Here is a 16,907-nt window from a genome sequence, read left to right as displayed (position 1 = left end):
TACAAATTAATTGGTTTAGAAAATGATGAAACCTGCAGTGTGGAACTTTTGATCTCCCCTTTTGGCAGTGAGAGTTATTACAAACAGTCCATCACCACGGTTGCTCCGCCGTTTAGCTCTGGCAAACCAATCACTGCTAGTTGACGTAAAACACATCATGGTGCGTGAGAATGTCGCCACACACACCAGATTAAAAAACTCTGAGATAGGCTTAATCAGCATTGTGTAAGGTCATTTGGCAACGGCTTGAATCTTATAGACGTTCATTATATGTAAAAGTCCCACACTCAAGCTTTAAGATATACATTTTAAAAAGCGCATTAAAATAAAATGCAAAAACTGGAAGACAGTTTATCTGTTGTGTTTTTCCAAGACACTTCTGATCACATTGAGATGTTCTAGGAGATGTTAAGCTACACTCTGACTGCTGTTCTAAAAAAGAAAACAGGTCTTAACTTTCAACAGTTTCCTGTGAAAACTTCGGAATGAAAACATAACTACATCACAAAAAAGAGCCAGGAGCTCTAATAAGCACCACACACACACATACATCCTCTCTCTCTCTCTCTCTTCTTCTCTCTCTCTTCAACACACACACGCACACAAACCACACACACACGCACACAGCAGTCTCTGGCATAAACTGAGGTGTGTTCACTTTGAAACTACCCCGAAGAGTCTGTTATTCTTAAAGTGGCATCCTGGAGCTTGAGGGTGGATGGGTGCGTGACTTGTAGAGCAGATTTAGAGTGTCCCCAAAGAGTATAGTAACACATACGCTCAGACACACACACACACACACACACACACAAATGAACATAGACACACAGGTGAATACACACGATTTCATATATGCCGATTCATATATGCGTTGGTACAAACATTTGCATCAACACTCACACAGCATAAAACACACACTGACATACACACATGGCTGTAAGTCATAATTTACACTTTACTGTGCCATAATTAAGAGATACTCAGGAGAGTTCTTGTTTTTATCATTCCTAACTTTTCATCCACGTCCTGGAGGGGAATGTGCTTCCATACATGATGAAAAATGCATAGGAATCAAATCACAAACACACACATGTAATCCATAAATATATAATGCTGCTTTTGCTGGCAGGAATCAAACCAGGGACACTGTGGTTACACATGCATCACAAACCACAAGGTAACAAGGACATCCCCCGTCTCTGCTTTATTTTGGGATTCTGTGTTTTCTCTGGTCAGGCTTACTTGAGTCACGTGTCCAGCGTAGGGAGAGTAAAAGAGTCTGGATGTCCTCAGCTTACCTATCTATCCTCTTCTCCATCACAGTTCGCTATTTTTATAGTTCTAACTTTCTACAACCATCCATAAAACCCACTCAGGTTGAACCTGAGGATGGCACAATAATAGCCTCATGAGATGAGGAGCAGTAAATGGAACTGAAAAGTAGAGAGGAGAAATGTATGCACCTTTCTCTGCTGAAGTGGAAAACATTGACCTGAGTCTAAATCATTGACGAAAAGCGAGGGGAAAGTATTTGAAGAGATACTCTCACGGAATTACAGCTGATTTTCTCCTGCAGTGTAAAAAAAAATCTGTGAAGTTTGTTTAAATGCGGACTACAACAAAATTGTTGTTTCACATCCTGACCGGGAAGCAGTTCCCTTATTTGAATAGTTTTAAATGAAACTCCCTGCTGTAATTCTTCACACTGCTTTTTAAATTGTTTTTTTACTTTGATGCCCTGAGCTGTTTTTTTTTTATATAAATCAAAAAACATCGCCCCCCAAAAAAATCAAACAGCGTTGATTTGCAGTGCTTCCTTTTATTTAGAAATACAAAGCAGTTGGATACTTTCATATGGAGAAAGTTTTTTAAATTTTTTCATCTGAGACAGAAAAAAAGAACTTAATTCTTAATTCATTCTTATTTAATGTGGGTTTTAGTGTGAGGGGAGGATTAGTAGTCACAGGAAAGTTAAATCAGGTTATGGGGATGAATGCAGATTTGAAACCACCTATTAAACGGGGGTGCTAACAGAGGTTACACAAAGGTGGCAAAAGTACACACATTCATTACTCAAGTAGAAGCATAGATACTAGATAGACGTACTGATTCAACTTAAAAGTAAAAAGGTATAAACTCTGAGATATACTCACAGTATAAACTAAAAAGTACTCTCTGGGTTTTCTGAAGGACATTTTTAGGGGCTGTTTCTGTGCAAAGCTTACTGAAACTTCAAATAGGGTTGAGTCTTCATCTCTCGTCATGTGTGATATGCAACAGGCTTGATGTTGGGAAGGCATGCAACAATAAAAGAAATCGATAATTACCCTCAAATTCTCATTAAAACTAAAGACACAAGCCTGTTTTTAAAAATGAAAGGAGTAATGTTGGGGGTAAAAGTAAAAATGTGTACTTGATTAAACTACAGATGCCTGAAAAAAACTACGTAAGTACAGTAACAAAGTATTTGAACTTTGTTATTTCCCATCTCTGTGGTAACAACTTTTAACTTAAAAAGCATTTCATCCTCAAGTAAGGATTTATTTCTCAAACCCACCAACGCCCAGCAGCAAGTTGTACACTAGTTAACCACCATGACATTGGTAATACCGCACTGTGTCACTGGGTACTATCACTGCCTCTGCACAGGTCAAGCTGTCTTCAGCCTCAGCACTTCATTTCTCTTCATTAGGCCAACTCTCTGTAAAACCGTCCACAAGGATTTGACATCAATTCTAATTTGTTGCACTTTGAAGTCTGATTAATTCACAATTACTGCAAGACGAGGATAGAGAGGGCAACGAGAGTGTGTGGGCGTATAGAAAAGAGTGAACAGTGGTGGTACAGTCTTCTGAATGCAGAGCAGGATTCAGACAATATTGGTATCTGAAGGCTGATTATGATCTTTTTCTGCTGAAGAGTCAGACAGCTGATATTTTGTGCTATTATCTTTTGGCAGGCTCATTTCTATGCCTAAATAAATGACAGTTAGTATTAATGTTACTGAATATTCTATTCACAAATACATGTGTGGAAGTTTTAGTGTCGATCAGTTCAATAATGTTTTCAAGCAAACTGCGTCACATCCGAGGTGGAGCACAATGACAAGGCTGGGTTTTTCCATTATGAATACGTCCTGTGCGGTAAAGAGGATAGAGGTGAAATAAAAGGTGGGCCGAGCCATTGTGGAGAAGATGTATTGAGTCACGTCCATCAGTAAAAAGAACATGGTACAAAGACAGCTTTACGAGGCTGTTAAGAACAGTAAGAGGCGAGGGGGTTCAGACACAGGGCTTAGGATTGAGTGATGAGAACAGATATGTAAGGAAGTTCATCTTCTTAGCAATGAGACTGGAAGCTCACTGTGCACATCATCTAATAGAGGTTGACCTTTGCAGGGTATGGATAATCATTTAAAGCAGAATCAGATTGGACTGGGTTTATAGTCTCTTACTTGATTGTCTAGATCTGGAACAAGCTTGGGTACAAAATTATTGCAAAAATCTGTATTTTACTGTTAGCAACTTAACACCATGTTTTAGTTTAAATACACCCCCTTCATAATTTAAAAAAATGCATTTGAACCCTGACAGTAAAGTGACATAAAAATAGAAATAAATGGTAGTGACGGTGCAAATTTGCAAAAAATGCCACAGCACTAGTCAACACAAACACTCACCCACTGGAAAAAGGAAAATAACTTCTGTACACAATAAAATGGGCCAATCAATAGAGGCAATAAAGTGACTGTACAAAAAAGAAGACTTAGCATTACCTTCAATATTGTTATATTGATATAATTTACACTGCCCCCTACTGGTCATACTCCAGAAATAGTATTAGCACGCTGACTTTCGCTCAGTTTGGCTGTGAATGGAAAGCTGTTTGTATTTGACAACTGGTAAAACTGTTGGCATGCTTGGTATCCAACATAATTTTTAGATATTAAAGAAGGCTTAAGCTACTTTTTTTTTAGATGAACATTCAATGAAGGTTCTCCTGGTTATGCGTTGCTAATGGCAGTGGACCCACTGAGAAGCTACACAGCCCTTTACAGCTAAAAGCAACTTTGTACTCATTTGTTAGAATATCTGGACTGATAACCCAAAGTGCTGGTAACTGCCTCTAGTACTGAAACTAATACAAGTTAACCACATTTATTGAAGGTTATATAATAGGTTAATAGGTCAGTAATCATAAAAAGTCTGCAGCCGTCTTCCTAACATCAAACTGACAGGTAGGTCATAGAGATTTCCACACTCACTCATGAAACAATCATATTATACAGTATGTTTACATGTTTTCAAACCAACAACATTATTTTCTCTATTAGACATTAATAGTAGCTATTGTGTGATTGCTGGTGTTGTGTGATCAGTGTCAAAGACCAAAGGAGACTCACATCAATCCAAGGATTTGCGAAGATTGTGGTTGAGGAGATAATTTGTTTTATCAGTAGTGAATTACAACTATAGTTTCTTGTAGTTGTCTCTTGATTCAGCACTTAAAGACCAGAACACAAGTCTGAAGTGTTATTTTACCCCTTGGGGGTCGATTACAAACTGATGTTTTGAGGCCAAGCATTGTTGTAGAACTTTATTTTAGTTCCCAAAGATACCAAATATACTGATTTACAGGTGGAAATGATGCACAATAATTCAGAATATTCAGTATTCAAAACTGGGCAGCAACAGTGGCCACTGGTTTGAAAGTCCTACAGATTCGGTTAAAAAGCAGATACAGAATATTGAAGTCTTGTCATACAGTATGACTGCCAGACTTATGGTGAAATGAAAATAAAATAAATCCAAAAATACAGTAGTAGAAAACTTTTTTTTTGTAGTTTTCAGTCCTGGTACTTGTGTACCCTCATCTACTAGTCTCATGTCTCTTTGTGCCCCAGCACTGCATCGTAGATCTTCCCAGTGAGGCGGTGCTGGATGTTGGTGAAGCCGGCAGCAGCCAGCAGGGCAGCGTACTGAGCAGCTGTCCTCTCTCTGCCTTCCGTCTGTACCAGCATATTCAGGGAGTAGAGCTGCACTGTCAGTGGGCCAGAGCCATCCTCATACAGCAACGCCTCCACCAGCAACACAGCGCCTCCTACAGGATGGACCAAAAGGTTATTTGCTTGTTTGTTTGTTCCTTTCTCTTTGTCTTTTATGTTTTTTCTATTTCTTTGTTTCTTTCCTTCGTTTACTGACTGATTTGACAAGTGTCCGAGCAAAGCTTAGCCCGCTAGTGGCAGTTTCGCTAACGTAACTGTAGCAAATTTCATATTAACTGAATGCTGAATATCCGGAGTATATATCAAAACAACATGATTTACCTTGAATCATCATCAAAATAGGACAAGCACCACAACAAAATACTCAGTACAGAGTGAGTCATAGAGAAACGAGACCCATCCCGCAGATAGAAAAGAATGAAAGAGCAGGGGGAGTTATTAGATAATTAGAATAGGTAAAACTATAATTAGATTAGGTTCTTTTCAAATCAAACAAGATGTGAGTGGAAATATTGTTCTTGTAGCTGCATTTCTAACATCTTTTGACTCAAACGTAGCTTAACCATATCATGCAATCTGCTTTAGTACACCTTAAAAACAAATATTGCTGGGAGTGATGTTTGTCTCTGAAGTGGAGCTAAAGTTTAGTGGCTGTTTAAGTCATGTGCTTTATGTATGTCATAATTTATTCTCTAAGTCTGTTTCCATTGCACATTGTTGCATTTTGCTTTTAGCGATACATCAACTCTTCCATCTCATCCAATTGTAAAAGCCTTTTTTTGCAGTATTTTTAGATTTCGTCAAATTATTGCCAATTCCAACCAGAGAATGCACATTTTTAAATGCAAAAAACCACTTTAAGTTAGCGAGCAAAACTCAGTTTGATGATTACAGAGTATGCACAGTATGTAAATGGCAGTTTATTTTTAATGCTGAACCAGTCAACAGGACAAAGAACTGTATTTTATTGTTCATTTAGTTATTGTGTTTACAAAGTTTATAAGTTTACACTGATGACCTTACTGTTTGGTAAAGCTTCTTATTGTCAATCAGTCAGTAACGAACACTATTGTTAATTGCTACATTGCATTGCAGAAATTGCAGGAAAAGAGACATCATTAATGTTATAACTAACACATGTGCTTTCACTGCTATAACGGGTCAAAATGTCTGTTGTCGAAATAAGAAACTACTTCATACTACAGGCTGTATTCTCTGTCGAGAAAAACTAGGCTTCCCTATTTACTCTTTGTTTTTATGTACACACACACACACACACACAAACACAAACACATGAGAGGGTTTTCTGCCTCCTGATAGTATCTGCTGCTTTTGTGTGTGCGCGTTTGTCTTTGATCAAAGTCAGAAGGACAGATTTTTCTGGGATCAGCTGCATTGTGGGATACAATCTGCCATCTCATTTCAAGCAGGGGGAAAAAGTACTCATCCCTGTCACACTCAAAGACACACACACACACACACACACACACGCACACACTTACACACACACAGACCTTGTTTGCAGGCTTTGTAGACTTTACTGAGGAGCTCTATGCTGCGTTCGTCGGTCCAGTCGTGGATGATTCTGGCGAGGATGTAGAGGTCAGCTTCTGGCAGGGGGTCTTTGAAGAAGTCCCCTAAACACGCACACACACAAACACCTTCAAATGTACTGAATTCCAAAGACATTGCTATATTTGATATAATTATTATTTTACATAATTATTAATTATGTTGACAAGCCTTCCGGTAATAAGATAATGATTCTGCAAGTGGTTTACATACTCAGACATAATTAATACAATGGGGTGATGTCTGTTGTAATCAAATTATGTCAAAAGTATATGACCTAACATCATGTTTACAGCTGCTGTCTAACAATGCTTGTCCTCCACTCAATTCCATGTCCTTGCTGCCCATTATAACTGTGTGACCGCAATATTTGAAGTTAATATGAAATAATACATACAGAAGTATGTCATGTCATGTTTCCCATGTTACAGCTCCCATTGTGTTCATCTATGAGAACAGCGGGAGAGGCAGGAATTGATTTTGGCTCTGGATTTTCAAGATCACAGGCTGCTAAAAAGTTTTTCCCACACATTAGCTGCTGCGTTGGAGAGCCGACACAACAAAGTGTGAGATATAAATTGACAGTTTTTGTTACACAATATTTTCAGTCCGACAGCAGCAACTCAGTGGGAGCATGAAGCGAGCATGTGACAGCATGAACAGTGTCTTACTCTGCTTTTATTTTCAGATCAGAGTTGCACTCTATTGTTCATTAACTTAGAAAGTATCTTCAAAGGATGTTTTCTGTCATTTCTTTATGCTTTTAGAAGGAAACAAGATTGATGGTGGCAGATAGACTGTAACCATACCAAAGCCATATCTCAAAGTATTCACTGGTGGAATTTAATTGGAATCCAGATGTCACAGGTCCTGAGATCTACACTTCTTATCGTGGTGTGGGAAGTGATCTTAAGATATAAGTCCAAGAGATCCTTTACCTGTTGCTGAACTTTTTGTTATTGTGTTGGAAATATTGTGCCTGGTGAAAACCTACAGACCAACACTTTTCCTGACAAAGCAAAAATAAGCAGAGCCCATACAGCCATGTCACTTCTCTTCACCTGAGACGTGTCACTTTCGTTGACAAGCCCACCAGCTCTGCCGATGTGATTTGCATATCGAGATACGATCAAAATGGGAGAATAATTTAGAGCAGGAGAAGGCTTATTCATACCAGGTGTAAATGTGAATGCATAGATAACAGTGTCCAGATACATATTGCATGTTAATACCACGTCTAAATGTTTATAGATAATATTATTTGATAAAGAAACACAGCCACATGTTGGATACTAATTAATCCTTGAAGGATTCAGTATATTTTATTCTTAATGTGTACTGACATAGTTCCAGCTTATTCAAAACTTTATCCTGGGAAAAATACAGTCATTTCTATTTTTGTGGATGATGATGACTGTGTGTGTTTCACTTGAACTGGCTGTATGTGATTAGAAATGTCAAGTGATTTCACCCTGTCATGATGACGTTACCTTCGTGAAAGCTTATCCTCTGGTCGGCCTCCGTGACAAAGTGTTCCCTCGATGTACTCACTACCTTGGGGAGGTCAAAGATCATAACAGTGCATTCTGGGTAGGCTGACGTGCACTGCTTGGCTAATGCTCCACTGCAGCCTGGAGAGAGGGAGAGAAAAAAAAAGAGAGAGAATTACATTTAGTTACGGTGCAATGAATAATCACAACCTTCATTAACAAGGTGCATCGTGCACGCTGTGCACATATACACACACACAACACACAGAGTCACACAGGTGGAACAGATGCTTTCAGGTATATACCCATTATTTATTTGCATGATTTGTATTCAGTTGTATGTGGCGGCTTTGGGAATATGGTTCATCTAACATTCATGCCAATAAAGCAGACTGAATTGAACTGAATTTAGAGTGACTGAGAGACAGATGCTTTATACAGAAACAGAGCAGAGCTTGCTGTCTAGGAATCCTACTAAGAAATCTAATTTAAGAAAAAGCAAACACAACCACACAATGTGATTGTTATCTGATTTCACATGCATTTGTATATGAGCCTTTACATGTTAATGCATTTGAAAAATCTTTGTTACTCTGCATGCTAGCAGCATGGCTCCAGGGTTGGCAATGTTCGTCTGTTGAATGGTCAGTCAATGCACACAGGACTGAATTATCTAAATATTGGAGGGGTTGCCATGAAATTTGGCGTATTCATGGTCACAGGGGAATGAATCCTACTGACGTTGGTGGTCCCAAAATGCGTCTTTTGTTTGTTATTTAAATACCTCAGTAACTATCGTCTTGATTGCAGCAAAGTTTTGTACAGACATTCATGGTCCCAAGAAGATGCTAGCATTATTATTATTATTATTATAGTGTGTGTGTATATTAGCATACTGGTGTTAGCATTTAGCTTAGCCTTACAGAGTTTCTAGCATGGAAGCAGACTCTTAGTCTTGTTTTGCTTACTGTCCTCATAGAGAGAACTGTAACTCAATTTAGGGTACAGGTCAGACCTGATGATTTGAGTGGAAAATAAGGAAATTAAATGAGCTTACGAACTAAAACACACACACGCACACAAATACACACAAACAAACAAACACACACACACACACACAAACAAACTTTTAATGTGAAAATATGAATATTTCAACTTGATGCTTTGGCAGCATTATTATCAGCGTTCATGCTTCATAAAGCAATCTGAATTTAAAACAGAGAGTGAGAGAGAAAGTGCATGAAACAGATCAAGAATGTATGAATGGGGTAGAGTGATGGAAACGCAGTGAGGTGGAATACAGGATCAAAGGATCTCACTTTGAAAAACCTACAAAGCCAGCCAGACCTATGTGTGAGGGTGTGTGGTTGTGTGTGTACAGGAAAAACTGTCAAGCTCAGTAGTGCCTTCCTCCTAACATGACCTGCTGCTACTGTATCAGCCTGTATTCTTACAAGGCTTTATCTTTTTCACACACACACACACACACACACACACACATAGACAGATGCTCTATGGCTCTCACATCAAACAGGGGTCAGCAGAGGAGAAAAATCAAAGAGCAGCAAGGAGGAGCAAAAGCAAACACAACACGCTGTACAAGACCCTGAGCTAACATGGCTGCCTTAGTTTGTTAATGAAATCCTTTGATGGTCGTTAGTGATTGTTACAGTGTGTTATATCTGTTATATATATTATTGTTGTGTTTTTATTTCTCTTTTTTGTGTTTTCGTTCAATTTACTTTAACTGTATGTTATCTGATATACATTTATTTGTGCAAATGTGTGATCATTTAATTGTTAATCCAAATGCACTACTACTAGTATGAGTGTTTTATAAAAGTCATTTGTTTTACTTGCATATATATTTTGTCTTAGAATAATGGTTATTTAGGCTCTCCATCTGCAAGTCTGCATCCAACTTATTCCACTGTGTGGAGGAACCACTGAAGGGGAACTCCGCTGATTTTACATCAAGATCAGTTTATTTACAGTGGGGAGTATTCCTCAGCCTGTGATATAATGTATTTATGTGGTTCTGGAGAAGCTTTGTCAGACCTCAGAAGATATAATCAGGGTTATCTTGACTTGGCCCGGATACTTTTGAGAATTTTCACAGAAAGCCTGTGCTACGAACAGGGGAAATGGTGTTCGAAAGACGTGGGCATTTGCCACAGAGAGGGTCTAATGAAAAATACAACTTGCTTTGTGGGAAGCGTAGTCATTGTGTATGTACATAATAGTTTAGTTTTACCTGTCTTTAGCTGTATATCTATTTCTATCTTCCTGAAAAAAATGTTCTGTATTAAATTTGTACACATACTTGGCCAGTAAAGCTGATTCTGAACTATAGGATCCAGCATCTTTGGAGCTTAAGCTATGTGGACTAAATGTCAGGATATCTCAGCCTTATGCTGCATATATTTTTACTATTCTTTTCTTTTTTTTATGTCCCTTGCAAGTCCCCCATGTTTATAGAGGAGCAATCGCTGGAGTGCCCCTTTACAGGCACAATAACTGGTTTACATTTAAACCAGTTAACACTTAACTTAGGTTAGGTGTACCACTACACAGAATCAGAACATGTTCTCATGATTAAACTGAGTGACAATGAACAAAACCTCATCCTAGTTTTCTGATGCTTTTACCAGCAAAACAAATGATAACCATTGCTGTAGATAGATTGCTATAGATTAAACAGTGATTGAGCTGTGAACCTTGTCCATGTTAAGTCGTTAAATATTTTAGAAAATAGAATATTCTATCTATCTATAGGCCTACTTTCTATACTTTATAGCTAGTTATGTTCTATACTTTCAGTTCTTTAACTTTCAGTACTTACGTGTTTGTTTACTCTTGTTATGATAAAAGTTTAAATGCATTCTTTCATTGTAGCATAATACGTTTTTCTAATTCAAAGGATATGAATACTTTTTAACTGAGTTTGCTACATGTAACAGCATGAAGCAGATGGTTATTTACATAAAAAAAAAACATTGTGCTTCAGAACCATGAATATAATTTCCTTAGAATAGCAGTATAACCTTTAAGTTTATTTTTAAACAAAACATACAATTGAAATGTGTTTTAAATGTCACATTAAAATAAATCTAGGTGACGGGCTTCACATCGACAGGCAGTATGGAACAAACCACCTTTGTCATATAAATGATGAAGACTTTGAATGTGGTCTCAGACTGGCTGATAACTGATTTGGATGAAAGTCAGCTAGTTGGCAGAAAGTTGGACAGACAGGCGGACAGGTAGACACGCAGAGAGACAGACAGAGCACCTGAGCAGCAGGTGTGTGCAGTCACAACAGATGCTGTGTGGGAGACAAAGTCTTAAAGGGACACTGCATTCACTCCCTTCACACTCCTCATGCACACTCTGTTTGGTGAAGCACCTTAATGCATAAACATGAACACATAACCCCATGCTGAGGAAGTCACAGAGGAGAGGAAAGACAGGAAGGCTGTCCTGGATGTGTGCCTGTGTGTGTATGAGTGCTTTCAGTGGCTTCACAGCTCCCCTGTGTGGTCAGATGAGGTGTCACACACAGGAGGCAACCACACATGGTTGGAATGGGACGTTTCTTCACCTGATTAAGCCCAAAGGTTGTTTTTAAATCATTAAAACAAAGAAAAATGGAGACACACTTGTGTAGAATGGGATGTTTTTTCCTTGGCTTTCTTTGTCTTGATAAATGTCAAGACACTTTTACCCATTTCAGTATAAGACTAAAATACATTCAGTCTGTATTAGATTGTCTCTTCTGTGCCTCTATCTCAGGCTTTAATCTGATTTAACACAAAACCTAAATACTAAGATAATTCATTGGATCATTTATCTCTGGGTATTGTCTTGTGGAAACAGCCACAGACTAAAACATTATTCTGTTCTTAGAAACAACATTATTTTAAGATTTTTCATTACTGCTACATTATTGTTCATCATCTAGCCTTCTATTTTTGAACAATTGAGGAGTACATGAGTGGAGACAATGTTCAGCTCTCAGTTTGGTTAAAAAGACAGAAAAGAAACAAAATGAAAAAGAACACTGACACGACAAACGATTATTATTCATATCATTATCATTTTCAGCAGGAGATTAAAACTCTTGTGACAACAGAAGATTAATTTTTCCTTTTATCCTTTTTTTCCTCACATCCTGCTCTGTTCTCGGCTCGTTTCTCTGTATTTCTTTGGAAGCCCTGGCCTCACATTGTGGAGTTCATGTTGTGTTTGTTCTGTTATTTCTTTCCTCACTTTTTCCATCCTTGTACCATTTGCTCTCTGTGTAGACCATTTTACAAGAAACCTGCTGTACTAAAGCACTTTATAAATAAATCTGATTTGACAAAGAAGATTACATAGCAGCGATTAGTCAATACCTTTTCCCCTTTTGTATCCAAAGAAGAGCGACTAGGCTGCAACATCCTGCTTCACATTCATTAATTTACCATTCAGAGCTTCTTCTGTTGAACAACAGATGGAAGATACATTAATATACAATACATTGGAGTTAAATGTATTCCCATCTTACTTATTGGTATATGCATATTTTTGTATGCTTACAAAAACAAACTACCAAAAAATTGTTAATTATAGTCATTACCTGGCAAGAAGAAAGGTGAAACACATAGACTATTGTGACAGACATGGCTGGATACTTCACTTAGTCTCAACAGGTTAAACCTCTCTGTGAACTCCTATTTTGTTTTCAGTGGGAAAGACCACACAGCTCAAATGTTTTCATTGAAACTTTCTGTTTCAGCTTTCAAACAAAAGCACGAGTATAACGTTTTTAAAAAATGGTCACCCATGTTAACTTTGGCTAACAATAATTCCTGCACAATTACGATAGTCAATTAAATTACTGTCTGAAAAATAGGACAGTGACAATGGCTGAGAGCTGAAGGTGACAGAAAGTTGGATTTTTAGCATTGCTGCCACATCAAGGTGGGAAGGTTGACAGTTAAATGTAATTTCAGTTTTCGCAACAGTTTATTGACTCAGTAAGCCAGGAATGGAGAAAAAAAAGGCCCATTTAAGTTGACCAGCATCACAGAGGACATGGCCAGGGGTTATCCCAAAAGTGTTTTTTCTGCTAATTATGTTCTTGTTCGACAGGATATCTCCCTGAAATAGCATTTAAAAAACTAAGGCATCAACAAAACGCCACTGAAAGGTGACCAACAACACTATAGCTGAGTGAGTGGTGGCAGATGTTTAATATTTAAAAAAAAATATCAAGCCCATGTGTTCGAAAACTATTTGTTGTTGTATTGTTGTATTTGTTCAGCTATGAAGGAACTGAAGGGGAAAAAAACCATGATTTTCACATCATAATGATATTTTACACACAATAATGGTAGTACTTGGCAACAGTAAAACAGTGACTGACAGGATGAGGGAAACTCCAGGTGGAGGTGACTTTGAGTTGTGTGTGTCGGGAAGGCTGACTGATTTACTAAGAGCCATTAACTCAGCGAGGCTGAGGGGGGTATAATAAAGGTCACACTTGACTGTGTGTGTTATGCAGTTTTGTGCACACAAACTGTATTGTATAAATATGTGTGTGCGACTGAGCCAGCTGTCTCACAGCTAACACATGACACCAACAGTTTTTAAATGTTAATGACTGTGAACCCACGACCTCATGTAAATTAGATATGGTGACTCCATAAACACACACACACAAACTTACCTCCAAGGTCGCAGATGACCTTGAAAGGCGAAAGATCGAAGGCCGTGACCACATCTTTACCACAGATGTTCCAAATGGAGTTCATTAACTGCATGAACTTCACCATCTCCTCATCGGACCTACACACACACACACAAAACAGTCTGTGAATCAGTCAGTACTGCTTCTCTTTCACGTGGGTCTCGCTGTATTGAGGCAAAACCTTATTCTGTGAGCTGTCACCTAAGGGGCTACTTGCTTTATATCCACCATAACACACACACAGTGCCGCTCCTCGTATACAAAGTTCCTCCCCGTGGCAACACAGTGTGTGTGTGAGAAAGAGAGACAGACAGACAGACAGACAGACAGGAATAGAAGAGCCTGTGGTGACTGCTGCTGCTCTGAGGAATCTCCACCTCATCACCCAGCACTCTGTCCTGCCATGGGGCTACACACACACACACACACACACACATTGAGTATCCTCTGTTCTGTAACACTAGGATTTCATTCATCCAAACTTGTGATCAGCCATCGGATACATAAACCAACTTCAGATGACACAATGACCTCCAGAAGAACTTTGAAAGTGACTCATTGTTGCGGCTTCAGACTCTGATTACATCGGATGTGAAAAGACGAAATGACTGTGAGGCCAAACAGCAGCACTGTCAGCTTTAATTTGGGAACATTTTAGACATAAGTTATTGAATGCCCCCCAACGATAACATCTGCAGCTCTTTTTGTCCCCGACTGAATACATTTACATGCACACTATCTCATCCTGTCTCCAATCATATCGAAGAAAAGATAGGCCTAAGCCTGGTTATATCTTGTCCTTGCATATACATCATTATAACATCATCGTGGTTTATGATCTGTCTGCTCACTGCACAGACATGTCTTGTACCCCTCGTCATCCCCGCAGGTCTCTGTCATATCTGCACTGACTGTCAGTTATGGTGCATGGCTGCCTGATCACTGTTGTGTGCTTTACTGCTGTCTTGGTGCTTTAGTCTCGTCATCTTAACAGCAATAACAGAAGGAAAGACTGGAAAAGTATGGTCCAATTTGACTAGTGTCATCTACCAAAACTGAGTAAATTATCAGTGTAACATTGTATGTTTGTATGTTTATGAGCTGTGACCTAATTCAACACAAGTTCCCTCTTGATTTTTGAGCAGGTATGTAGATAGGTATAAATGAACTATATGCAAATGAGAAGCTACTAACAATTGAGGCGACACATCAAGGACCATCATGGAGGACAAAAAAATCACTCTTTTTAAAGAGTTGACAATCCCATTGAAAACTGGTGCAGTTTATGTCTCCTTTCTGCCCATTCATTTCAGTGTCCTTGGCTCTGATCTGTTTCTTCCACTCTTCCTTCTCTGATACTACCACAGGAGGGTGCCAAAGTTGGACATTTTGGCTTACTATAAGTTTCTTGCTGTTTGATCTAATTTGACATGCACATCTTGTATCATTTGTTGTCAGTAAAAAAGTGTCTACTAATTGTCAGTATGAGATATTATGAAGATTAGTACAAGTGTGCATTTTCCAGCAATAGGTTTAGGTTTTATGACTGGAATAAAAGCTAATGCAGGTCTGTAAACTAAAGATACAGTATGTTCTTCATATGTTCAAACATGTAAACCTAAACAATCCAATCATAGATGGGTCCACGTGTCCATGCTCACATTTAAATATACTTATCCTCTTACAATATACTGTATAAACATTACATTTCATATCATTATTTCTCAATCAATGTACTGCATTTTTCATATTCCACATCAAGTAAACCCAATTCAGTCTCAAACCACTCACCATGTTTGAGATACAGAAACATGAGCTTGCCTTGAATCACCAGACAAATATACCCAGTTTGGATAAAAAGTACTCATCTGTGGGATTCAAACGTCTCACTACGCAATGTCTTGCATATTTCTGAAATCTCAAAAGCTCTATAAATCCATGCTCCCTTGCCATTCTTCTCTCCAAATCGTTTCTGCTTTCTCGAGTATGAGAATTCAAGCTGCGGACAGGACTTGGCTGTAAATTATTCAGGTGCAGTACATGGCTGGTTAAATGGCGATGAGTAAACAGGAATCTGAGTCATCGAGCCAGCTTTGAATCATCCTGCTCCTTCTACAGCGCTCCAAGAATGTAGTGAATGACTTCAGTGGTTGTTTGCTTTTGCTAATTTACCCACAGTATTCACAGGGGAAATCAGCGGGGACAAACAACTGCTACTCCACACTGAATCAATTGTGCACAGGTGCTGAGATTTTTCTTGTCGGGTATTTTCATTTTCAATCAATTAAAACTGAATAGCAAATTCATCTGCACAAGGGTGTATTAAGTTATGTGAGCCTGGATCATATTATGAATATTCTCTTTCTGTTTTTTCAATGAGGCAGTTTCTGTTAGATCATCAGCTGCTTTTCAAAGGGATATAAAAAACAAAAATGGTAAAAACAGAGATATTGCAACTCATGCACAAGTCCCAACAACCAAAACAAAAAGATAAACTGTATTGATGTGTACAAATAAATAAGATGCAAAGAAATATGTACATTTTCCCTGTTTAGGTAAGTGAGGTTGAACTAGCTAATTCATACATCTGCACATGTAGTGGTACATTTCATTTTATTGCTCAGATGTAAAATAATAATAAAAATGTTCATTTTAACATCTGTTTCATCGTCCATGCCTATGCATCAGGTCCCCTTCATTCAAAGTACAATAGTTTTCTAAATCATGCCATGATGAGGACAAGAAGGGAGGATGTCTTTTTTGTTGGGTTTTTTTTTTTCAGTTTTAATGGTCTCGGTTCCTTTTCGGACTGGCAGTGTTTTACAGTACAGGGCCTCAGGCAGGCAGATCAAAATCTATTAGCGAACAAAGTGTGAAACTTTTAGCGTGTGACCCCTGAAAACTGCTGACCAGCAGATCAGTGAAGCGTTAAAACTGTGGGCACTATATACCATAAACACACAAGACCTCAAGGACAATGGCAGATACATTCTCTCCCTCTCCGCTCCAAGCTTCCTCACAACAGTGCCCACATCCTCTCTCTCTCTCTCTCTCTATCTCTCTCTCTCTCTCTCTCTCTCTCTCTCTCTCTCTTCTCTCACACACACAC

General features: G+C 38.5%; 1 protein-coding gene across 1 annotated transcript in view; it reads right to left on the bottom strand.

Annotated features, from left to right (window-relative positions):
* Positions 1 to 4,882: 4,882 nt before the first annotated feature.
* The window catches only part of asmt (acetylserotonin O-methyltransferase), a 16,011-nt gene continuing 3,986 nt past the window's right edge, over positions 4,883 to 16,907 (bottom strand). The window contains exons 5-8 of the mRNA XM_035676958.1: positions 13,778 to 13,896; positions 8,068 to 8,208; positions 6,520 to 6,642; positions 4,883 to 5,100 (exon numbers count right to left, since the gene is read on the bottom strand). Of these exons, the coding sequence (XP_035532851.1) occupies positions 4,883 to 5,100; positions 6,520 to 6,642; positions 8,068 to 8,208; positions 13,778 to 13,896 (601 nt within the window). The remainder of the gene's footprint in view (positions 5,101 to 6,519; positions 6,643 to 8,067; positions 8,209 to 13,777; positions 13,897 to 16,907) is intronic.

This window comes from Morone saxatilis, unplaced genomic scaffold (genome assembly GCF_004916995.1).
Source record: "Morone saxatilis isolate NCDOM2014 unplaced genomic scaffold, NCSU_SB_2.0 Contig5, whole genome shotgun sequence".
In the NCBI taxonomy this organism is placed as follows: Eukaryota; Metazoa; Chordata; class Actinopteri; family Moronidae; genus Morone; species Morone saxatilis.
Note: the sequence above shows the minus strand (reverse complement) of the source record. Positions and strands in the feature narration are given on the sequence as shown.